The sequence below is a fragment of the Neomonachus schauinslandi genome, chromosome 12, assembly GCF_002201575.2.
Source record: "Neomonachus schauinslandi chromosome 12, ASM220157v2, whole genome shotgun sequence".
In the NCBI taxonomy this organism is placed as follows: domain Eukaryota; kingdom Metazoa; phylum Chordata; class Mammalia; order Carnivora; family Phocidae; genus Neomonachus; species Neomonachus schauinslandi.
In genome coordinates, this window is record NC_058414.1 from 20,998,574 (window position 1) to 21,023,469 (window position 24,896).

General features: G+C 39.4%; 1 protein-coding gene across 1 annotated transcript in view; it reads left to right on the forward strand.

Moving 5' to 3' along the window:
• FBXL13 (F-box and leucine rich repeat protein 13) overlaps positions 1-19,123 on the forward strand; it is a 230,063-nt gene extending 210,940 nt beyond the window's left edge. The window contains exons 19-21 of the mRNA XM_021689519.2: positions 4,319-4,453; positions 10,494-10,657; positions 18,937-19,123. Of these exons, the coding sequence (XP_021545194.2) occupies positions 4,319-4,453; positions 10,494-10,657; positions 18,937-19,123 (486 nt within the window). The remainder of the gene's footprint in view (positions 1-4,318; positions 4,454-10,493; positions 10,658-18,936) is intronic.
• Positions 19,124-24,896: the final 5,773 nt, after the last annotated feature.

Consider the following 24,896-nt stretch of genomic DNA (forward strand, 5'->3'; position numbering starts at 1 on the left):
GATAAAACAATTATATGAATAGCTATATAATACAAGTGGAAAGTGAGAAACACAAAAAAATTAAATACTATAGGGATTTGGAAGAGGCATTTCCTCCAGAGGAAGGAATTGGGGAAAAGTTTGTGGAGTAAGCCACATTTGAGCTGGCTTGAAGTTAAAGCTTATCTCCCAGATCACCATGTAATTAGGTAAAAAATTGCATCATGAAAGTATCTTTGGAAATGCCTGTTTGGGGCTTTGGCCTTTCCCCTTTATGAATCCCCTCCATATTTAAAAGAAGTATGCCTTAGCTAAGCCTTGCTCAGTCTGGTTTCCCTGGCAGGGAGGGTGGGAACAGGAGAGGCATCTCACTAGGAGGTGAGGCTTCATAGAGTTTGGTTTTGGTGGCAATGCCCAGATTTCCCAGCCCGGTATGCTCAGGCCACAGCTACCCAACCTGCTCTGATGCCTAGTGGGAGCAAGGCTACCTTCAGTGGGATACATGATGCCCAAGAGACTGTAGTTTTAAATCCAGTTTATAACTTAAAATTGTGGAAGTTGCATTTTAGCCTTTGAAACAGCCAAAAATCATCTTCATTACTGAAAATGGTTGACAGTACAAGATTTTCCCAAGATTATCAATAGGCAAAAAAAACCCCACAAAAAACAAAAACAAAAAAGCAACCAACAAAAAACAAAACAAAACAAAACCCCACAAAACTTAGTAGTAGAATGAATCAGAACCTAATGAGGTAAATAGTCAAAAGATGGGTATGCACCATGAGGGGCGCGTTTTTGAGGCTGAGAGCTGCCACCTATTGAGGGGGCTTAAATCAGGATTTTGGCGGAAGCCGTCGTTGTGACAGTCAGTAAATGTCAGTGAGACTCTGTTTCCTCTACATACCCAATTTAGGAATGTGGTCATTCAGCCTTCCCACACTGTGACTCAGCTCAGGAGATCCCGAAAATAAATGATTTAACTCACTAAGTCATTTGGAAGTTTACTTCAAAATTGTTAACCACAGCAAAACTGGGTGATATGTGCATTGGGAGCCAAACCTGATAATGTTTGTGTTTTCTCCCCACCTTCACTACAAAAGATTTTGTCTTGGAAGAAGCTTAGTCTGACATTTCCAAGACAAGAAAATCAATAGCACTCATATATGTAAGAATCTGCATCACTGGAACCAGAAAAGCATAAAATAATCTTATCTGTAGGGGAGAAATGGAATTTCATGAGTGATTATATTGAAACATGCCTGCAGACTTAAGTTACTTATGACTTACATGTCTCTAAAGGAAAATATGAATTATAAAGAAAAGTTCTTACTTACTTCTCGGATCTGCACTGACTTATGCCAAGCATAAAGACTGAGACAAATCTTTGTGCCTCAGATTTTCCATGGATGAGAATGCTACCATGAATGTATCATAGACCTTCTAATGCGTTTTTATAAGTTATTCTTTAATTTTAAAACCTCTGAGAAAGTTCAACTTCAAAGAATATTAGAGGTTTTGTTTTGTTTTGTTTTGTTTTTAAAGGCTTAAAGCAGAAGTGATTCAAGCAGTCCAAAACATTGACAGATGTAACATGTAACTCTAAGGGTTTTCAGACACTAAGTACCTTGAATCTCCCTTTAAAGCTCACTTCATCTTTTAATAAATTATTCTTAGTTTAAATATTCCTCCTTGCTTTAAATTTTCTCTGGCTCCCTGGACTCTGTCCATTCTCTAAGTAGAAAGCAATGTTATCCTACTCCTTGTGACATAAGAATTCCTATATTATTATAACAGAATTCTTAAAAAAAAAAAAATGAATTCTTTGTATTCTTGAAGACACTTATAAGGGATGGACCAACCAACTAATATATATTGAGAACCTACCGAATTACAAATATGATGCTTGTAAAGGGGGTATAAAAAGCTAGCAGAAAAACTAATAATGCAAGAAACAACAGATGCTGGTGAGGATATGGAGAAAGGGGAACCCTCTTATACTGTTGGTGGGAATGCAAACTGGTGCAGCCACTCTGGAAAACAGAGGAGTTTCCTCAAAAAGTTAATAATAGAACTACCCTACGACCCAGCAATTTCACTACTAGGTATTTATCCAAAGGATACAAACACAGTGATTTGAAGGGGCACATGCACCCTGATGTTTATAGCAGCAATGTCCACAATAGCCAAAATATGGAAAGAGCCCAGATGTCCATTGACAGATGAATGGATAGAGAAGATGGAATATTACTCAGCCATCAAAAGGAATGAAATCTTGCCATTTGCAATGACGTGGATGGAACTAGAGGTTATGCTAAGTGAAATAAGTCACTCAAAGAAAGACAAATACCATATGATTTCACTCATATGTGGAATTTAAGAAACAAAACAGATGAACATAGGGGAAGGGAAGGAAAAATAAAATAAGATGAAAACTGAGAGGGAGGCAAACCATAAGAGAGGCTGAACTCTAGCAAACAAACTGAGGATTGCTGGAGGGGTATGGGGGGAGGGGGGTGGGATAATTGGGTGATGGGCATTAAGGAGGACACTTGATGTAATGAGCACTGGGTGTTACATGCAACTGATGAATCACTAAATTCTACCTCTGAAACAAACAAACAAAAAAAGCTAGTAGACTTCCACACAATACCTCTGAGAAACTTCCTGCATTTGCATTGAAAACTTGTTGAATCTCCAAGCTGAGATTCAAGACCAATAATTCCAATTCTTCAAAGCCAGACTCACCTCTGTACCACCACTGGGTGTGCCCTCTATACTTGGTTATCTCCAATGACAGGGACCTCACTATCTCCTGACAAGCTGCCCCCTCCAATTTTTGACACCACTTAGTTGCTAGAGAAGATAGATCTTTGTGCAAAGTTAGCCACAATACAGGAATAAGTCAAGTACTGTAACTGCTCAATCAATTGAAAAAGACAGATTCCTCATGAGGTCAGAGGAAAGAGGAATCGCTGTTGATTATTGTGGTCAGGAAAAGACCGTGATTGAGGGTTAAATCACCAATATCTTTTAGTACTCTCTTTTGCCTCCTATGCTAAACTGCCTCTCCTGGAAATTTTCCCACTTTTACTAACTTGCTAAAGAAAATAGTGGGCTGACTCATTCTTTCCAGTCGTCCTTAGGGCTAAAAAACAATGGGAAATTAGCATACTCAGTGGGAGGGAAGCCCACTGGTAGTCTTACCTCTGGAGTCATCCTGATGGCCATCAAGTGATCCAACAGCCCAGGTCCTTCCCTCAATTCTGAGAGGAAAATGACGTGTAGTCCAATTGACATCCATTTTTACATATAAATAAGCAATGCCTTACTAGTAACTCATTAGTTACTAAAATCTAATCTTTATAACTAAAATTAATGGTAAACTTTCATTTACTGAGTTCTCTAATTTAGTATTCTAAGAATTTGAGCTGCTTCTCAATGAGGCAAAACCTCTGGAGTGACTGAGCACATGTTGATAATTTCTAATTTTTATAATTTGGGGGAGGGACTTTTATGAGTACAGTATTAGTATATCTTGAATTGGTCATGGTTTCCAATTCCTACTCATCTTGACTTAGAATATTTTTACAACTACTATTAGGTTTACTTTTGTGGATCATTTTGTTTTTGTATAATTGCTGGGTTGTAAAGTCTTGAATGTTATTTCCTCATGGATTCTTCTCACAAAGTTCTTGTTTTTTAACTGGAAAGTGGGAATGAAAATTAAGAACTACTAAGGTAAAGGGAAGAATTTCCAATGATTTCCAGGCCTTTGCTAGCCCTAGAAATTTCGGATGAACATTTTGGTATTTCAGAACAATGCTCGAGGTTAGATATTATTTTCCCTGATTTAAAAAAGAAGAAACTGAGCCTCAGAAAGATGAAGCGATTTGCTAAGATTTCAGAGCTAATCAGTGGTGGAAATGAAATTAAAACTCAGGTCTACCTGATTCCAAAGACCATGGTCTTTCCGTTACATGAACACCATCAACCCCAGAGTGTCTCACATCTAATTCTCCCCTCCAGATTCTTTTCCCTCCAGTCATTTGGCTGAATGTAACTCTAATAATACCTCTAATAACCACCTGGGTAAAATCTTATTAGCACTAAATTCAGGAAAACCAAATTCTGTTAACAGGAATTTGAATATTACTAAGCTCTGAAGCTGGTGTGTGAATGTCTTTTGTTTAAAAAAAAAAAAATTGGATGTAATGCTTTTTCTCCCCCCAGCAAGATGTAACACATCTCTATTTCAGGGACTGAAATGCATACTAAGTAAACAGCTATGGGTAAGGTAGCAAAGAGAAAAAAAACCCTCTGACTTTGGAATTTCTTGCAGGCATTCTGCAAAGGCTCACTGATCTTAGAACATTTGGATGTCTCTTATTGCCCCCAGCTGACAGATGAGATTATTAAAGCACTGGCCATTTATTGCATTCACCTCACATCTCTCAGCATTGCTGGCTGTCCAAAGGTACGTGCAGGAGTCAGAGTTTAGATGTCTCCAGCTGAAGCACAGACAGACAAAGAACCCAGGTAGGGTAGCAGTCAGGGGTTAGACGCATCATAGAACGCATTTTCTTCATTATGTCTGAGGTATTCATTACATTTTTTTCCTCTCCCCAAACTGGAAATAGCTTTATGATTTCATTTGTTTCAAAGCAGAATTTTCAAAAAGTTAAAAAAATTCTTATTCAAATACGAAAATGTGTCAAAGGTTTATTTAATTCATTAATGCGAGAATCAGCAAAATGGTAAAACCAGCTCATAGAGCATTTGATCAAACTGAGTATTTATAGGAACTGAAGAAAAAGAATGTTGGAATATGATTGTTAGGTTAGATCCAAAATTGGCTAATGTCCTCTAAGGTACTAAGTCCATAACCTTGGAGTTACAGTTTCTACCATAGAGAAATAATTTACATTTCTCCTGGACAAAAATATAACAAGTTACAACATGTAACTTCACTGAGTTTGGGCCCTAGTCAAGAGTAATTAGTATGGCATAATTCCTTATAAAATTCCTCTGACTGGCCTGTTAAACAATGTTCCAGTATGACATTGAAAAGACACGTAGTCATCTTTTGTCTTATTTCCAGTGTTTGATAATTTTTCTGACAGCTGTTTATAAAAGAAATACGTACTTATTGTAAAATCTTTGGACTACATATAAAAACAAAAAGAAGAAAGTAAAAATCTGTAGTCATACTACCATCCAGACATAACCATTGTTGGCATTTTATATTTAATCTTCTAGAATATTTTTCTATGTACACAGATTAGAAATAGTTATAGAAGATTTGTGCTTTGTCTTTTTTTTTTTAAGGATAGAATCACACTTTCCAAAATACATCGTAGCCTACTTTCTTTTCTCTTAATACACTATGGACATATCTCCATGTCAAGAAATAGAGATCTCTGATTCTGGATTAATATGGCAGATTGAATATACACATATAATTTTGCTCCCTCTTGAAACCCTACAGAACCGCAGAAGAAGGGTGAGGGCCCATGTTGATAGGGAAAACAGGAGAGGAGACAAGAGCAAGAAAATTTTGGAAGCTTGAAAATAGATCAACTAATTTAGCAAACCAGAGATAACTTTGAATCCTAAGCCAACAGTAGAGAAAGGGGGGGGGGGGGGGGGGCGGAAATTGATTTGTATCATGATCTTCAAATTTGGTAGCACTGTTTACCCCTGGAACTCAGTTAAGAGGGTGGTTAAAATGAAGAAGACTGGGTTAAAAGTTATTGAGAAGTACAGACAGATCCCTAGATTTCCTCCCCTACTTCACACTCCTGGGCACCTGCCCTTCCCCACCTTCACATAAAGGTTGGATATTTATTTCCTAGATTTCCCAGATTTCTCAACCCTGGCATTATTGATATTTTAGATGAGATAATATTTTGTAGTGGGGGTTATTCTGTGCCCTGTAGAATGCTTAACAGCATCCTTGCCCTCTCCCAGTATGTGTCCATAGCACCTGGTCCCCCATACCCCCTTATCATGATAATGAAAAGTGACTCCAGATATTGCCAAATGTCCTCTGGGGGGAAAAAATCGTTCTACTACTTGTTCTACAGATAGTAAAAACAGAGGGTTGCTGGGGTGCACCTGGGTGGCTCAGCTGATTAAGTGTTCAGGTCTTGGTTTTGGCTCAGGTCATGAACTCATGGGTTGAGGTATCAGGCTCAGCACTCAGTGGGGAGTCTGCTTGAGGATTCTCTCCCTCCGCTCCTACCCCCACTCATGTATATGCGCATGCTCTCTCTCTCTCTAAAATGAATGAATAAATCTTAAAAAAAGACCCTAAAAAGCAGAAGGTTGCTGGGCTAGGAGATACAATGTATAATTGAGAGTTTGAGCGCAAAAGTGAAAGCAGGAATTAAGTGACTGAATGCCGAATGCAGAGACATTCAAGCACTCTTCCAACACAGCCCATCCAGAATGTGGCTTCCAGATCTTTCCCTCCAGGCAGGAGACTGAAAGCCTCTTTTCTGGAGACTGTAACTAGCACAGGATGAAAGACAGAAAAATATTGACGTTTGGGGGTTTATCAACCAATAACCCATCTAACCATTGAAACTTTAGGTAGAGACGACCCACATCATGCACTCAGACCTTCTGCTCAGTGTTTAGCCCTTTTGCTGTTGATAAATGGCCGACAGTCAAGGATTACCAGACATAACAGAAAAGCCTCTGAAGTGGAAGATAAAGACCAAAACAAATTAATAGAAAAAACTTGGAGGAAGAAAAATATGCAGAGGGAAGAAAATGAAAAAATCTTTCTTTTTTTTTTTTAAGATTTTATTTATTTATTTGACAGAGAGAGACACAGCGAGAGAGGGAACACAAGCAGGGGGAGTGGGAGAGGGAGAAGCAGGCTTCCCGAGGAGCAGGGAGCCCGATGCGGGGCTCGATCCCAGGACCGTGGGATCATGACCTGAGCCACCCAGGTGCCCCTGAAACAGTCTTTTTAAAAAGATCCTCAGAAGTTACAAGACCATGAACAACTGTTTTGCCTTCTGTTGTGCACACTGATGGGCTTCTTTCTAGTAAAGCGTCAAACTCTCAAGATGCCCTACGTTCTAGCTAGTCTAAAAATTCAGTGTGGTGAGTGGATTAAGAGAGTGAAGCTAGAACAGCCTAATTCCTCCACAGTTATTTGTACTGTAGTAAGGAAGAGGAGGCAGTGGGGGGAAAGATGTGGTAAACTGTGACAAAATTAACCTAGAAAGTTCACAGCAAAATTGTGTAATAATGTACTTGTTTTTGTTTTTTGTTTTAAGATTTTATTTATTTATTTGAGAGAGAGTGAAAGTGAGAGAGATCACAGCGCTCTGGAGAGGGAGAAACAGACTCGCCACTGAGCGGAGAGCGCGATGCGGGGCTCGATCCCAGGACTCCGGGATCCTGACCTGAGCTGGAGGCAGTAGCTTAACCGACTGAGCCACCCCAGCGCCCCTTAATAATGTACTTGCTTAGAACAAGAGAAACTGGGGCGCCTGGGTGGCTCAGTCAGTTAAGCGTCTGCCTTCGGCTCAGGTCATGATCTTGTGGTCCTGGGATCCAGCCCCACGTCAGGCTCCCTGCTCAGCGGGGAGCCTGCTTCTCCCTCTCCCTCTGCCTGCCACTCCCCCTGCTTGTGCTCTCTGTCAAATAAATAAAATCTTTAAAAAAGCCCCAAAAAACTAGAGAAATGAAATGTCTTTCTGGTCACCACCATATGGTTCTAGAAGTGGGTCAAGGAACTAAGCACACTTAGCAGCACTGACCGTGGACACTCTGCAGAGTTCTTGTTTTCATTGCACACAGACACATAGACACATGGACAACACATTGCTCCCTGGGAATTACCCTGGCCATAAAGCAGGCACAGATGGGGAATGGGCTTTTTAGTGGCTCGACTAATTAGGGGGAAAAGTAGGAGAATGAGAGAAGTAAAGACTCCAGTGAGAATAGGAATTGGGACAGAGGATTTTTTGTTTGTTTGATTTGGGGTTTTTTTTTTTTATTGTTGTTATTGTTGTTTTTGCTTTTTGGTAAGGAGAAGTTCCTTCTATAAACTGAGCAGTGGATACTGTCTTGCAGCCTAGAAACTAAGGAGGATTTTACACAAATAAGATATTATAAAATGAATCACCCTATATCAAAGATCTAGGGTGAAAAAAGGGAAGGGGAGTAGATTATTCCAGAACCTCAATGTAAGAGAGAAGAAGGTTTAATTTTACTATCTCTGTGAGTCAAGTAGGTATCCTGACTCAGAAGATGTGGTGACCATAATTTGGGCCAATTGGAATACTCTTCGTTGAGGAATCATAAGGCTATGGGTCCAGTTTAATATAGTCCACTTACATTTTTTTTTTAATTAAATCTTATTTTACTTTAAATTCCAGTATAGTTGACACATAGTGTTATATTTCCACCTACATTGGTTTTGATGAGCTATAAAACACATTAGTTTCTGGCTCATCATCCTAGGCTAGGTTTCTCAAAGCCCACGAGTCCATCTTGAATGGTCACCTTATCCATCTCCTGGAAGGCCAGCTCTTCTTGCAACCAGCTCACCTCCAAGTTCAGTATGTAGTACTAGGACCCCATCTTACCCAGCACTAAAATGGGAATAACAATCTCTGCTCCGTAGGACTATTAGGACCTTGTATCTGGGCGTTAAGAATTTAGCCAGTCACCTGCACCTCGAGTTCCCAGCCCCATTAAGTCCCAACAACGTCAGTTCAGTCATTGAACATCTTGAGCTTCTGATCTGTGGGAAATGTCAGGCTCCTTTTTCACTCCTTCAGAATCAATAAATCCTAGCTCTCTGAACTCTACCTGTCCTGGACTTTTCTATCCTCTCACGGTCTTTCTTTTTCTCTACAATTCCGAGGGCTTTTTTTTTTCCTGTTTCTTTTCAATTACATCAGATCCTCAGAGACCAACATAGTATGGCAGGAATGTCTGAGGGCATTTTCTTTTTTGTTTGTTTGTTTGTTTGTTTGTTTTATTTATTCATGAGAGTCAGAGAGAGAGATAGAGAGAGGCAGCGGCAGAGGGAGAAGCAGGCTCCCCACCTGGCAGGGAGCCCGATGCGGGACTCGATCCCGGGACCCTGGGATCGTGACCTGAGCCGAAGGCAGATGCTTAACCATCTGAGCCACCCAGGCATCCCATCTGAGGGCATTTTTATGAGAATCAGGCACAATGTTAAACCTTGGTCCGGAGCATGTTCTGAAAACAGGCCATGCTTAGACAATGACAACATCTATTTTTCCAAACTTAGAAAGTGTACATTTCAAACTGAAGGGTTTTCTGCATAATTCTCTCAACTTTATATTAAAACCAAGAGCCAAGCCTCATGGCATGTTTTTTAGAATGTTCAAACATTTAAAATGAGAAATTAAATCCAGTTGGAAAAAAATTCCTTTGAGGAAAGTGATCTCATTGATTCTACAGCAAGTCTCAGTTCAGCTCTGAATTCAAAAGCTAGACCCTGAGTAAGTAAAATAATCTAAGAAGTGAAGTTGAATTATCTCTGCAGAGCATCTGGGCAAACTCTCAAGACACTGGAACCCTCAGCAGAATTTCTCAGAGTAAGATTCATGATTCATGTAGTCTCTGTGGCTTCTTCTCTCTCTTCCCCCACCTACAAACATCTATCTCACCTACTTGTCCCTTTCCAGAACCGTGTTACTCTCCACACAAACCATCAGAGATGTCCACATTCCTTCTCAGAGCAATCTGACCTTGTCTGCAGGTTAACTTCAGGCTATACATATTTTTTATAGTCTTGTAACATGTTATGTTATTAAACCTATGTTTCTAAATTGATGATGCCTTAGAGTGGATTTGAGTGTAAAGCCAAATCCCACCATGGCAGTATTTCGTAAGTTGTTCACATTGGTGTGACAGGTATTACTAAGGAAATTTTGATGAAGTTACCCACCCAAAATAGAGAACTCCCTGGGAATTACCCTGGCCATAAAGCAGGATACCATAATTTACTGTTCTGGAAACAGTTAAATCACTAATGTGAGTTATAGGCCCATCACATGACAAGCTGGCAAGAGTTTTGATTCTGTTTGTTATGGACTGACTGAATTTTTGCCCCCCACCCATTCATATGTTGACACCCTCATTCTCAATGTGATAGGATTGGGAGGTAAGGCTTTTGGGAGGTAATTAGGTGTAGATTGAGGTCATGAGTGTAGAGCCACCATGATGGAATTACTGTCCTTATAAGAATAGGAAGAAACTAGAGCTCTCACTCTGCCCTGTGAAGATATAGCAAGAAAGTAGCCATCTGCAAACCAGGAAGAGGGTCCTCACCAGACAGTCTGTGGGTAACCTAATCTTGGACTTCTCAGCTTCTAGAACTGTGAGAAACAAATGTCTGTTGTTTAAACTATCCAGTCTATGGCATTTTGTTACAGCAGCCCAAGTCAATTAGTACACCATTCTTCCCTGGGATGGAGTTCATTGGAATAATCAGTACTTAACTTTGGCTGTGTGTTCAGATTACAGACTCGGCAATGGAGATGTTATCGGCAAAATGCCATTACTTGCACATTTTGGATATTTCTGGTTGTATCCTGCTTACTGACCAAATGCTTGAGGACCTTCAGAGAGGCTGCAGACAACTTCGAATCCTTAAGATGCAATACTGCAGATGTATTTCCAAGTAAGTATGAACCTGAATATGAAAAGCTTTGAGAACCGCTTTCTGAGAAAACAGAATACGTGATTCTGACATGTGTAATACAGAGTGGCTTTCAGAGTTATGAAGTGTCATTCTATTTTTTGCCTGATGGAAGCCAACATTTTGAGCTGAACATTATGAAACTCTCTTCTAAAATGGTCTCTGTGGTTTCCGATCTCTTTCCCAGCAGCCCTTCCACTCCAAGCACTTCCCTTTCCTTGACCATGCAGGTGTTCAAAGCCTTCACTCTGCTCCTTGTAGGACTATCATCACCTCTTCCTCTACTCACCTCTCAAAATATTTCCATTCAGTTCATTTCCCCTAGGCGCTAAAAAATAATTCAATTAAACCAGTGAACTATTGAGTATAAATTACTAACAGTTACCCTAAGCCCCATCTCTCTCAAAGCTATTTGCTTGATAGTTGTTACTCATTTAGGGATTTCCTGTAAAAGCTAGAGCTCAGGGTAAAGCATTCTGGCTTGACCGCTACAGGCCCGTGCTGGTTCCTGCAACTGGCAAGATGTTTACGTTGAAGCAAAAGTTGGGCAAATAAGCAATCTATACAAGTAGAAGGTCTCAGGTGTCTACACAGTGAGTTTTTAAATATAAAGCAGTTATTTGCTTCATTGTTTAGTTTTTTTCCTATTGACGGAGAGTAAAAATGTGCAAGTAGTTTTAACTGACCTGATGAAGTAACCTGTGGAGTGTTCAAAATGAGAATTCTTGACCAATCCCTGAAGGTCCGGTTCTTTTCTGCAGGCTGGAAAAATGAATACTAAGAATTATCATTATCAAAGTATATTGTGTTCTAAGCACATATATTCACAGAGGAATTTTCTTATTAAGTAAGCAATCCTGGCATGAACTGAACTATGAGATCTGCTCACTTGAAGACTGAGGAAGAAAATGGTTTCTGATCCAAGGCTGTATGTGTTAAAATGAAATGAAAAAAAAAGCATACAAAAATTATTACTTGTAAAATAGGCATTCCCACTGGCCGAGGCCTGTTTGGGGGAGGGCAGCCAACTGAAGCTGGATCAGAAAAAAAGAAGCAGGTCTGAAAATTTTTGAAGAAGAGCGGAGACTCAACCCTTCTTAATAGGTCTGGAGATGACTGATACAGATATTATTAGCTTAATTGAAAAATGATACCATGAAACAAGGTCCTGGGAGTCCCTGCCAACCTTGTCATATCATTAAACACACAACTTCGGGTCAGATGACAATGGATGAATAACATATTACACAGAGGAGTTTGGCTTCTAATCTTCTGGTTGTATTTTGACAATCACTATTTTGGGGAGGTAGTATCACTGAACTTCTCATAAGTGGGATTTTAAGAATGAATGGAGACTTTCTGGCATGGGCCTCTGTGAACCTAATTATGGTATGGGATATTAAAGTGTGATAAATAATGGTATTTGGTTAAGAAGACCCAAACTATCTGGTAATATCCTAATCCTGCCTTTGACTGCTTGCTCCTCTTCAAGGTTACTAGATAAAAAATACGTGAAGAAAACAAGGCAAAGTAAGACTTTACTACTAGCTAGGCTTGGCCAACAAAACCCTGATGCAAAACTCTAGTTAACTAGTTGGATCTATGAAAAATTCCTTTGCCTAAGCTAGGACAGCCAAAGTCTTCCTTGTTTTCTACCACCAAGCCTGGCTGTCCCTACCAGCAAGAAGCAGAGACATGGTCCTAGTGCTTAGAGGGGAACTGGCTTTTGTCCATCTCATTGTCTAAAATGGCCAAACCACCTCAGTCTTCCTCATAGGCCCACCCCTGCTAAGCTCCAGTAGGAACGGGGCCTACAATCCTCTGATTCTATCTTTGTCTAGCAATAAAGAAGAGCAGTCCCCTCAGTAGAGTGGCTTGGAGAGTCTCAGCATTTGGACTAGTAAGGCTCCAAGTACTTGTGTTGACTTCCAGCTTCTAGGACAGGGCACTGTTTTTTAGCCAAGAAGCTGCCAAAATACCTGGTCCTGAAAACTTTGATTGGAGAAGTGTTAAGGCCTGGCCAGGGTCACGTTTGTTTGGGGTCAGCTCTAAGGACTATAAAGCAGCTTCCTTCTCCACTTAAATCCTTAGGTGGGCCTTTCGAGACTCCAGTTCATGATGATGTCGAATTGCTTACCTATTTATGTTCACTCTAAAAAAGCAGAGTCGTTTGCTCTTACCAGGGCTAATGTGGCTCCCTCAACTGCAGTGGCTGTTTTGTCTGGGTGGAATGGAACATTTGGTAATTGAGATAGAGGAAATTTTTCTTGCGTGGGAAGACGTTCAGTGGCTTTGAATCACAAAGTGTTGGACTCCCGCACATTTGATTCCATTTGAACATGAAAACATTGCATGATGAGGCCCTAAAATCCAATTACAGCCATCAGAAGAAACTTTTTTATGTATAAATTCCCCCATACTCAATGGACTATAAAAATATTGTACCAGCTTTGCAAATCAAAGATGCCTGTCCAGCTGAACCGGGGGAGTAGCAAACTTTTGGTCAATGAGAAAATTGGCTACAGATCTTTTCCAAGAGCGCTTTCAGCATGAGATATGCTGTCATTCTACCAACTCCAGAGCCTAAAGAGATCACAAGAAGTGGTTCTAGAAGCATCATGTGGAGACACAATCTAGGCTCCTTTAATTCAAGGAGGAATAAGTAGCAACTATGATCATAAACATGACAAGAATATCTGTTTAGATTTGAAGCAATTGTGTACAACCAGCCTTTCAACATATGGCCCTCCATGGGAAAAACAAGAAAGGCAACGGAAAGGAAGAAAAGCATAATGGGAGAGAGGAAAAAAGACCTAAACAATGGTCCCCACAACCCAGGAGGGTCTGAACCACAGGGAGGTAAAAGAGACATTAAGTCTATAATTAGCAAAGAATAAAGGGCCCTTTCTGACATTTTTGTGTCCGGAGTCCAAAACTTTCAACTTTAAAGAGATGAGTAGAGTCTTGGTGGCCTTTAGAGCCCCAAACAGCAGTACAGAGATTTCTTAAAGGCCTTCTGTAGCAGTTGCTGGCAGCATGAATTACTAGCCAGGCACCCTGAGAGGTCTGTTGCTAGGAAATAAAACTCTGATTATCAGAGTTCTCTTCTCCAGCTCATGGAAAAATCTTTGGGGAAAACCTTTGTGATCTGGAGCTACTGAATGTTATTAGTATGAACAAATAATATTAACAATTATTATTTGCTATGTATTGTGTTAATCCTATTTTATGTTTACTATCTCATCTAATCCTCATAATTACCCCCATTACCATAAAAATGAATAAGGAAACTGGTTTAAGCAGCTTAAATAAGTCCCAAGGTCAAACAAATAAAAGGCAGAGTCATACTTTGTACCTATGTCTTAATCATTACTATGTTGCTCTTTCGCCTTTAGATTAGTGATTTTCAAGCTTTTTGAAAGCTCTAACACTCAAAGGACTTGATCAATAAGGGGGCACATGAGTTCTGTTGTGCCTAGTTTACTTGTTGATGCATAAATCTGAGAAGCTGGTGATTACCAGCAGTCTTTGTGTTGGCTTCAACACCCCCCACCCTTTTTTGCCTACTCAAGAAACTAGGAGGAAATGTGTGTGAGGGCAAGTAATGTTATTATAGGAATAACCTTGAATCTCCTTTAATTTATAAAACCCCAAAATCACAAAATTCAGTACCTCATTATAATTAAACATTTAATGTGATACTTCACAACTGTTTGTGACATATCATTTTGAAAATCATGTTTTTTATTGATCCAGAGAAACCTGTCTCACCAAGTTAAATGAGTAATGATGACTAACCACTGCAGCACACTGGTCTGGTTCCCAAAACATCTCCTACAAGGTCCAAGGACCTTAGAGTCACTTAGGTCAAGCCAGAGTGGAAGGGAGTCAAAGGATTCCTTCCATATGTACTCTAAGAAATTTAGAACACATAGTAATTCCTAACCATACATTTTCTTTTCAGTATTTCCTAGCTCCTATATATTGACCATACCAGGACACCAAACTACTTTAAAGGAAAGAGAGAGAGTGTGTGTTCTTTTTGGCCGGAACATTCAGTTTCTACATTTTCAAGTTTCTGGATACTGTTCAAAAGTGCATGTGTGCCAACACCCAGCAAAACAGGATGTGTGAAAAAGAACTCAGAGATATTTGCTGGCAGTGACCCCCGCTGGTCTGTTCTCTTGGTCAGGTCCTGAGTCTTAGGAGTCAGTCCTAAGAGGATGGATGCCAAAGATCCGAGTAAGGTGGTGAGGACAGCTAGTTCATGGGCTAAGGATTTTCTAAAAGGTGGAGAGGAAATTGATTAGGGAATAGTCTACACTGACATTCAAATTCTAATAATCCCAGATTTGCCCCAGTCCAGATTCACATTTTTCAGTTTTTTCCCCCACTACCCTTGCTGTGAAAGCCTACATGCTTTAAGATATGCCTTAGAAACACTCTATAGACTACAGAAAGCCTTAACCTCCTGGCTTTTGAGACTGGGGGAGGAAGGGAAGGGAAGAAGGGTCTGAGACCTGATCCTTTGCTCCTCTCTGGTCTGTAAGCATTACCTCCAATGGTCAGGGGACCCTCGGATGTTTAGTTTCACTGAAGCTGACTATGGGTAGAACAAAGAGCAGTGCTTACCACTAAGAGCTAAGTTAAGGGTGGCAAGGAGCCAAGAAATAGGGGTCAGCTCCCCTAACCCTTATGTTGTTCAAGGGTCAACTGTATTTCAACAAGGGAGGACATTTTTCACAGGAATTTTATCTCCTGCTTTCCCAAAAAGGAAGGAAGATCCATTCCTGCCCCAGCAACAATGCACTGACTACCACTTGCAGTCAATGAGAAACTGTCACAACCTCAAACTCTTGTTCTTCTCCAATAAACTTTGTTGAAAACAACGCTCCCCAATTTCCTCCGAAAACATAATAAAAGCTGACCTTCCCTTCTTCTTTTTGGACTTGCCTATGGTTTACCATAGTTTGCTGGTCCTGAATTGCAATTCCTCTGTTATTCCCAAATAAACTTATTTTTTTATCTTAAACACAATTGCTCTTTGTTCTGCTTAAAGTTAACAGCATATACCATTGGGTACTTCCTCCATGGGTAGTGCTCAAACTTATTTTGATTCTGTCTCATCGCATTGCATTTAACGAGTACTCTTCCCTATTCATTCCCTATTTTTGTCTATATTGAGGATTCAGTATCCCCAACTTTCTTGTTTTTTTCTCAAACTCCCATTATTTGCCCTGTTATCATCTAATTTACCCTGGCTTGTAGCTGACTGAGGAACTGTATGACCTATTATTTAAATGTTACCAAATCAGCATTAAGAGCACTTATCCTCCTACCAGACCACTCAAAAACTGTTGCTCTTCTGAGGCCAAAGCTACATATACTTTGGTCAATTGCTTACAAATCTTTTACTCCCCAAATTCATCCTTTTCCTAAAGGTTAAGGCCATTGTTGCCTATAATTGTACTGGTCTTATCATCGGTGACACTGAATCATGATCAACAACTGTGAACTACAGTATGCACGTCCAAAGCTCTGCTGTTTGGGAGGCAGAGGGCAAGAGGGGGCTGGGAATAGCAACCTGCGAATGCCTCAGACCTTCAGAAGAGAGCAAAAAGGGCTTCCCTTGTTGGTGTAAACTGCTGAAAATGTCTTGTTTTGGTTGTCACTGAAGATACAAAGAAATGGAATACACCCTTAAATAACTTACTACCTTCTTAAACAAAAGGAAAATAATAAAGTTTAAAATTATAAACAATTAATGCCATGAAGCTATGAATTGGAAACTAATTAACTCCATGATCAACTTCCTATAGAGTTCAGAGGAAAAAGGGACTGGGTTTAGGTCTTTACAGGAGGCTGGATTGGTTTAAGGTTTTGAAAGATGGATCGAGTTTAAATAGGCAGACATGGGGTGAAGGGTAAGTAACAATGAAGCTCCGTTGCCTAGGGTAGTGTTTTATATTTGAAACTGATGGTGCCAGTATTTTATGCTTCGGATTCCCTCAGCATTTGGTATTATGTTGCAGTAAGTACTCAAGGGAAAACAATCTCATGGAAAACACCCTCAAAGACATGGCAATCTCAACTCCACAGAATTGGAAAGGGAGAATAATCTTCAGAAGAAAATGGGGGAAAGCTAAAGATACAACACTATTATTACTGCATAATGATGTCCTACTTAGAGGACATACAAAGGTCATATAAGAAGTTTCAAATGTAGGACCACACTTTAAAAAAATTAAAACATTAACAGAATGCCAAACTTCATCTTTGACAATAAACATTTTCAAATTTGAGAATAAGTACTTCTCTAAAGAGAAGACACTTGTTTGCCAAGTTTTAGTCCATAGGATTGGTGGCTCAGAACTAGAAATTTGTATATTTGCTTTTACTCATATTTTTCTTTAAACTTGTGTGGTTTTTTTGTTTTGTTTTGTTTTGTTTATGTGAGTGCAATTATATATGCCAAAAGCAATGTGGTAAGAGATGGAATTAGCAATGCTATGGTTGTCTCCCTGTTGAGTTTGGTTATAATTATTTTAATACATCTAAAATTTGGTTCAAATGAAATAGCATTTTACACAACTGGTGCATCTCAGCCTTTTCCAATTTCATTGTGCTGCCTGAACTCATATAGCCATCGAGCACAAATTTAACGCAAACCATGTGGTAATACCAGCTTCTTTATCAATGACTATTTCCAGAACTTTGCAATCAATAACTCAATGTAATATATGGTAATAGTGGGCAAAGTAGCCCCTTCATGGGCAAACATCATTACTCATTTCTGATCCTACAGAAGTTGTCAATTACTCATTTTTTTGAGTACTGATCTCAACATTCAAACCAACTTCCTAGAAAAGTGGCATTGTTCTACCCTTGAAAAGGCATTTTCAAGTTAGATATACTGTTTTTTTCTGATGCTGTGATATTGTGATTTTATGAGAAATATATTTTGGTCATTTAGATGACCAATATATGTTTGGTCTTCCTTCATAGTTCTTAGCTCACAGCTACCAACCCTCTTGGAATTTCCTGGGCAGTAAGAGCAATGAGAGCATCTTTTGTCATAATATTTGGTCTGATTTCCTGGGAGGGGAGATTAAATCAATCACCAATGGCCAATGATTTCATGAAACATGTCTACATAATGAAGCCTTCATAAAATCCTAACGGGACAGGGTTTGGACAGCTTCCGGGTGGTTAATGTGCATAGATTTGGGGAGTGGTGCACCTAGAGAGGGCATGGAAGCTCCATACCCTTTCCCCACACCCTGTCCTATATATCTCTTCCATCTGGCTATTCCTGAGTTATACCCTTTTATAATACACCAGTGATCCAGTAAGCAAAATGTTTCTCTGAGTTCTGTGAGCAACTCTAGCAAATTAATTGAACCCAAGAAGGGTTGTGGGGGGCAAGGAATTGTTGGAACTTCTGCTCTATAGCTGGTCAGTCAGAAGCCTGAGTGACAACCTGGATGTAATTGGTATCTAAAGTGGAGGGCAGTCTACTGAGACTGAGCCTTTAACCTGTGGAATCTTTCATGCTGTCTCTGGAATTGAGCTGAATTGTAGGACATCAGCTGCTAAGAATTGCTTGGGGGTGGAGACCCCCTGCCCCCTTTTTAAAACTGGGGTCCAGAATGACTTTTAGATGCTTTTTTTTGCTTTCTTCCTTACTTCTTCCTAAGAAAGACAATAGTATTTTTAATCATTTTGGTCACTGACACCTTTGAGAGTTTGATGAAAGTCACAAACCCTCTCCTCAGAAAAATGTGTATTAGATACAAAACTGCATGAATTTTCAGGGAATTCATGGACCTCCCTGAAGTTCATCCATCTATCCAATAGGGATCTGTGGACTCTGGGTTAAGAGCTCCTGCATGGTGAGACTTCACAGGTTGGCTGGTTAGGGTACTCCCTCATCAAAGAAACTGGAAATACCAGGCAGAAGGCTCATTCAAGGGCACTACAGAGTGCCCTCAGTGTTCCCACTCCACTGCCATGTGTAGTTTCCTTACCCATTCAGAGTCTGTTAATCTCTGAACTGGCTATACCAGAGAGCTACTGAGCTACTTAAGCTTTGGGACCCTGAATATTTGCATAATTATCCTTACCCTCCTTCTCAGGATTGCAAGAGAGCTGTGAAATTCATTGACTTGTGACAGTTCTTTTACTCCAAATTTGCTCTAGTTTGAATATTCTGCATTAGTAATTACTTCTGCTCTGGCTAATGCAAATCACTGTTATTGCAGGGAGGCAGCGAAGAGAATGTCATCTGTCGTTCAGCAGCAGGAATATAACCCTAATGACCCTCCACTTTGGTTTGGCTATGATTATGAAGGCAAGCCCCTTAAAAGACAACATGAGATAACACCACTTAAAGGAGACGAAGAAGTCATAGTGACAGAGTCAACACACAGTAGTGAAGAAGTAGTATGACCTTCAGCCTCAACAGGAAGAACAAAAAATCTAGAACTTGGTAACTTCATCTGATGCAAGTATTTTTACCAGCTGGATCTCAACAGTGTAAACAAGCAGCAAATCATCTCCTGATTTTTATTCCAACTACAAAATATTTCTAAATACATTATTAGTTCTTCTAATTGATTTAATCATGATTTTTTTTTAAAAGCCAAATCAAGTATTGCTACTATGTAATTTTTCCACTTAAATTTACCTTAATCAAACAAATAGTTCTGATGAGATTATCAAATCTAAGGTTATAGTTATATAAAACCACCCTGAGAGATGTGATGTTCTTAACAAGGAATTTAGAAGCTTTTCTTTACAAAAGAAAGCAGAGATGGTCATATGAGTCAGCATAAGAGTTTGAGCCAGGGCAATGATTTTAAGAATCTGACAATATAAAAAGTATAGACATACATTTATTAAAGGAAACAAGGCTTTCTTGTTATTTCCAGATATTTAACAATAAGAACTAAATGCCACTTAACCCTGGACTCAACTCCACATTTGACTTCACAGTCAGGGATAAATTAAATGAAACATGAACTACCTATGAATTGATAGCCTGTCCCTGCAATGTTTCAGAAAGGTCTCTTTTTAATCACATTGGAACTATGGAGTAATTTTAAAAACTATGCTATGTCAAAAAAGATGCTGTCCCTATTTTATGCTAAGAGGTATGGGTTATCGTGTACTTATTATTTTTAAAGAGCTTTCATCTGTGGATTTTTACCACTCTGGGAAAAGATAATACTACAGAATTCGAATGATCACATGCTGGTATTATCATTATTTGATATTATGTGATACTCCTGTTGACAGAGTCCAGGAAAAAGCCCAACTCTGTTCTGACTGCCACGGGAACAAGCTGTGTTGGTAATATTGGATCAGTCTTTTAACCTATTTCCTTCATTACCTTTTTTTTTTTTTTAAGATTTTATTTATTTGACAGAGAGAGAGAGAAGAGCAGGGGGAGAGGGAGAAACAGGCTCTCCACAGAGAGCCCGATGCGGGACTCTATCCCAGGACCCTGAGATCATGACCTGAGCTGAAGGCAGACGCTTAACCGACTGAGCCACCCAGGCACCCCCTTTATCTTTTTTTTTTAAGTTTTAATTCCTGTGTAGTTAACATACAGTGTTATCTTAGTTTTATGTATACAATATAGTGATTCAATAATTCCATATATTACTAAGTGCTCATCATGGCAAGTGTACTCTTAATTCCCTTCATCTATTTCACCCATCACCCCACACACCGCCCTCTGGTAACCATCAGTTTGTTCTGTATAGTTAAGAGTCTGTTTTTACATTTGTCTTTTTTCTGTTTCTTAAATTCCACATATGAATGAAATTATATGGTATTTGTCTTTCTCTGACTTATTTCACTTAGCATAATACTCTCTAGGTCCAGGAGCGCCTGGGTGGCTCAGTTGGTTAAGTGTCTGCCTTTGGCTCAGGTCATGATCCCAGGGTCCTGGGATGGAGCCCTGTGTGGCTCCCTGCTCAGCAGGATGTCTGCTTTTCCCTCTCCCTCTGCCTCTCCCCCTGTTCATGCTCTCTCTCAAATAAAATCTTAAAAAACAAACACTGCACCCTTTAAAAAAAAATTCTCTAGCTACAACCATGTGGTTGCAAATGTTAAGATTTCTTTCTTTTTAATGGCTGAATAATATTCCATTGTATAGCTATACCACATCTTCTTTATCCATCCATCGATGGACATTTGGGTTGCTTCCATAATCTAGCTATTGTAAATAATGCTGCACTTAACATAGGGGTGTATACATCCCTTAGAATTGGTGTTTTCATATTCTTTGGGTAAATACCTACTACTGCAATTGCTGGACCATATGGTAGCTCTATTTAAATTTTTTTTTTTTAAGATTTTGTCAGAGAAAGAGAGCACAGGCAGAGGGAGAAGCAGGCTCCCCATTGTGCCAGGAGCCCAACATGGGACTCAATCAGGACCCTGGGAAAATGACCTGACCCGAAGGCAGTCGCTTAACTGACTGAGCCACCCAGGTGTCCCTACTTGTAATTTTTTGAGGAACCTTTGCACTGTCTTCCACAGTGCCTGCACCAGTTTGCATCCCCACTGACAGTGCAAGAGAGTTCCTTTTTCTCTATATCCTCACCACTGCTTGTTTTTTATTGTAGCCATTCCAACAGGTATGAGGTGATATCCCATTGTGGTTTTTTTTTTTTTTTAAGATTTTATTTATTTATTTGAGACAGAGAGAATGAGAGACAGAGAACATGAGAGGGAGGAGGGTCAGAGGGAGAAGCAGACTCCCTGCCGAGCAGGGAGCCCGATGCGGGACTCGATCCCGGGACTCCAGGATCATGACCTGAGCCGAAGGCAGTCGCTTAACCAACTGAGCCACCCAGGCGCCCCCCCATTGTGGTTTTGATTTGCATTTCCCTGATAATGATTGATGTTGAGCGTCTTTTCATGTGTCTGTTGGCCATCTGGATGTCTTGTTTGAAGAAGTGTCTGTTCATGTCTTCTGCCCATTTTAAATTGGATTTTTTTTGGTGTTGAACTGTAGAAGTTCTCTATATAGTTTGGATACTAACCCTTTATTGGGTAAGTCATTTGCAAATATCTTCTCCTATTCAGTAGGTTGCCATTTAGTTTTATTGGTTGTTTTCTTTGCTGTGCAGCAACTTTTTATTTTGATGTATTCCAATATTTTTGCTTTTGTTTCCCTTGCCTCAGGAGACAGATCTAAAAAGTTGTTGTTACAGCTGGCGGCAGAGAAATTACTGCCTGTGCTCCCTTCTAGGATTTTCATGGTTTCAGGTCTCACATTTAGGTCCTTAATCCATTCTGAATTTATTTTTGTGCATGGCGTAGGAAAGTGGTCCAGTTTTCTCAACACCATTTATTGAAGAGACTTTTTCCCATTACATACTTTTGCCTCCTTTGTTGAATATTGACCACATAATTGTGGGTTTATTTCTGGTCTTTCTATCCTGTTCCATTAATCTGTTTATTTTTGTGCCAGTACCATACTGTTTTGATTACTACAGCTTTGTAAAATAATTTGAAACCTGGAATTCTGATACCTCACTGCTTTGGCTATTTGGGGTCTATTGAGGTTCCATACAAATTTTAGGATTGTTTGTTCTATGAAAAAATAATTTTAGTATTGTTTATTCTGTGAAAAATGCTGTTGGTTCCTTATCTCTTAAGTAAAGTTAATCACTGTCTCTTTGTATCCCACAAATCTGAAGTAACGATAAAACTTAAGGTAAAGAATATGAGTTATTTTGAAAAGTTTAAAATGGGCTGCATAAAATGGGCTGCATAAGGTATTATTATAAGGTACTCTGTATTAGCTAAATGCTTTTAATAATTCTCCCCCTTTTAAGGTTGATTTTGAGAGTTTTTGAAATAAGGTAATATTACTTACCTGTAGAATGGTTCCTAGAAGTGGACAGCAGGGGAATCAGCTGAGTAGGAAGTTTTCAGACCTGAGCTAAGAGATTTAAGAGGGTAATTTTTAACTAAATCTAGAGATTTCTGGCAGCTGCAGAAAAATTGGCTTCTGATCCCTAAGTATTTCAAGCACACAACTGGAGAGACCTATAAAAGAGGCAACTGCTTTCTAAAGGAAAAAAATAAAAATAAAAATAAAACCTAAATGGGGAAGATGAAGGGTAAGGAGGAAGACACCCTGTTATGTTATGTTCTCTAGAAATCAAGCAGGGTGTTTGGTATTTAACTGCCAAAGCTTGCTCCAAAACTCTCTGAGTAAGATCCTCTTTTAAACAAAAACAGGAGGGGCGCCTGGGTGGCTCAGATGGTTGAGCGTCTGCCTTCGGCTCGGGTCGTGATCTCAGGGTCCTGGGATGGGGTCCCGCATCGGGCTCCCTGCTCCTTGGGAGCCTGCTTCTCCCTTTGCCTCTCTCTCTCTCTGTCTCTCATGAATAAATAAATAGAATCTTTAAAAAAAAAAAAACAAACAAAAAAAAACAGGAGACACATTTGTTCCTTATGGAAAGACAAATTTTATAACTACACAAATGGAAGAAAAGGAGTAGATGTTAGAAAAAGTGGGCTGTAAAAGGCTACCAAGAAGCAGAATGAACAGGTAGTGAAATCTTCAAGTTCTCAGTGCAAAGTACTCAAAATATCCAAAATATTACTTAGGTCTTCAGCTCTTAAGCATTTGCTATATATGGGTGAGTGTTCAAGAGAGCAAAATACGGCAGCTTGTCCTTTCTGTTTGGACTTGACTATGTGATTCAAATATGTACAGTTCTTTTAAAAATTTTAAATACAGTTTACAGCTGTTATGCTCATGATCTTTCTGGCTGTTGTTGACTAATTTCATAAACTTTATTTTTAGTCATGAAAATATTTATATAATTGTATGAGGGTGAAAAAGATTATAAAAATTGCCTCATTGCCTCACAGTTTCCTCTATTTAATAATTCAGCACACATACAGTATAAACACATCAAACATACTAACATGAATATTTCCCCAACTTCTATAAATTTTGATTTCATGAAGATTGAACAAAAGGAGACGGTTTTTTTTAAGATTTTTAAAAATTTATTTATTTGACAGAGAGAGATACAGCGAGAGAGGGAACACAAGCAGGGGGAGTGGGAGAGGGAGAAGCAGGCTTCTCGCCAAGCAGGGAGCCCGATGCGGGGCTCGATCCCAGGACCCTGGGACCATGACCTGAGCTGAAGGCAGATACTTAACGACTGAGCCACCCAGGCGCCCAAGGAGACTTTGAGATATTCCACGAAGTTTACTTTTTGTTTCATAAATATGAAGTTAGAAGTAGAACTCTAAATAAATAAAATACTAACAAAGGTATTATTATAAATCATAGTATTTGAGAAGACTTATTAGAAAGCATTAAGAACTGATTTATCCTAATCATAAAAAACATAATCCAAAGGATAGGTCTATTCAGTCTTGTATAAATTAAGTGCCCCAGAAGTAGACAAGTAAGGTTTGAAAGAGAATTCAGGAAATAACTTTATACAGTACACTATTGTAAAAGTGAAAATCAATCTTCATACAGCAGGCTATAAAATCACTGAATGTCTCTCCTCTTCCCAAAGCATTATATCTTAAATTATACAAAAAAAAAAATTAAGAATCAGTAGAAAATGCATCACATTTTAGATGTGTTTTATTCACAGCTTAAATTTACACTGATGTCGTAAGAAGTTCTAAGTAGCAAATGTGTTATGAGAGAGCTATGGTGCAAGAAATTCTAAGATAACTGCCACCCCATTACTTATGCCTTTGTATAATCGCCTCCTCTTGAGTGTAAATGGAAATTATAAATATGATGAGACAGCACTCCCATGGTTATGTTACATTATATGGCAAAACAAAGATTATTCTGGGCAGGCCTGATCACATCAAGTGAGCCCTTTAAGAGCAGTTTCTCCAGCTGGTTGCAGAAGAGATCAGATATAGAAGCATCAAATGCAACATTGCTGGCTTAAAGATGGAGAGGGCCAACCGAGAAGGAATGTGAGTGGCCTGTAGAAGCTTAGAGTGATCGCTGACGGACAGCAAGAAAACAGAGACCTCAGTAGTAATCACAGGCAACTGGATTTTGCCAACAATATGGACAAGCTTGAAAGTAGATTTTCCCCCCCCAGAGCATCTAGATGAGAACACAGCCTGGTTAATGCCGAGTCAGGCCTTGTCCACCCTGAGCAGAGAACATAGCCATGCAGATCTCCTGACGTACAGAACTGTGAGC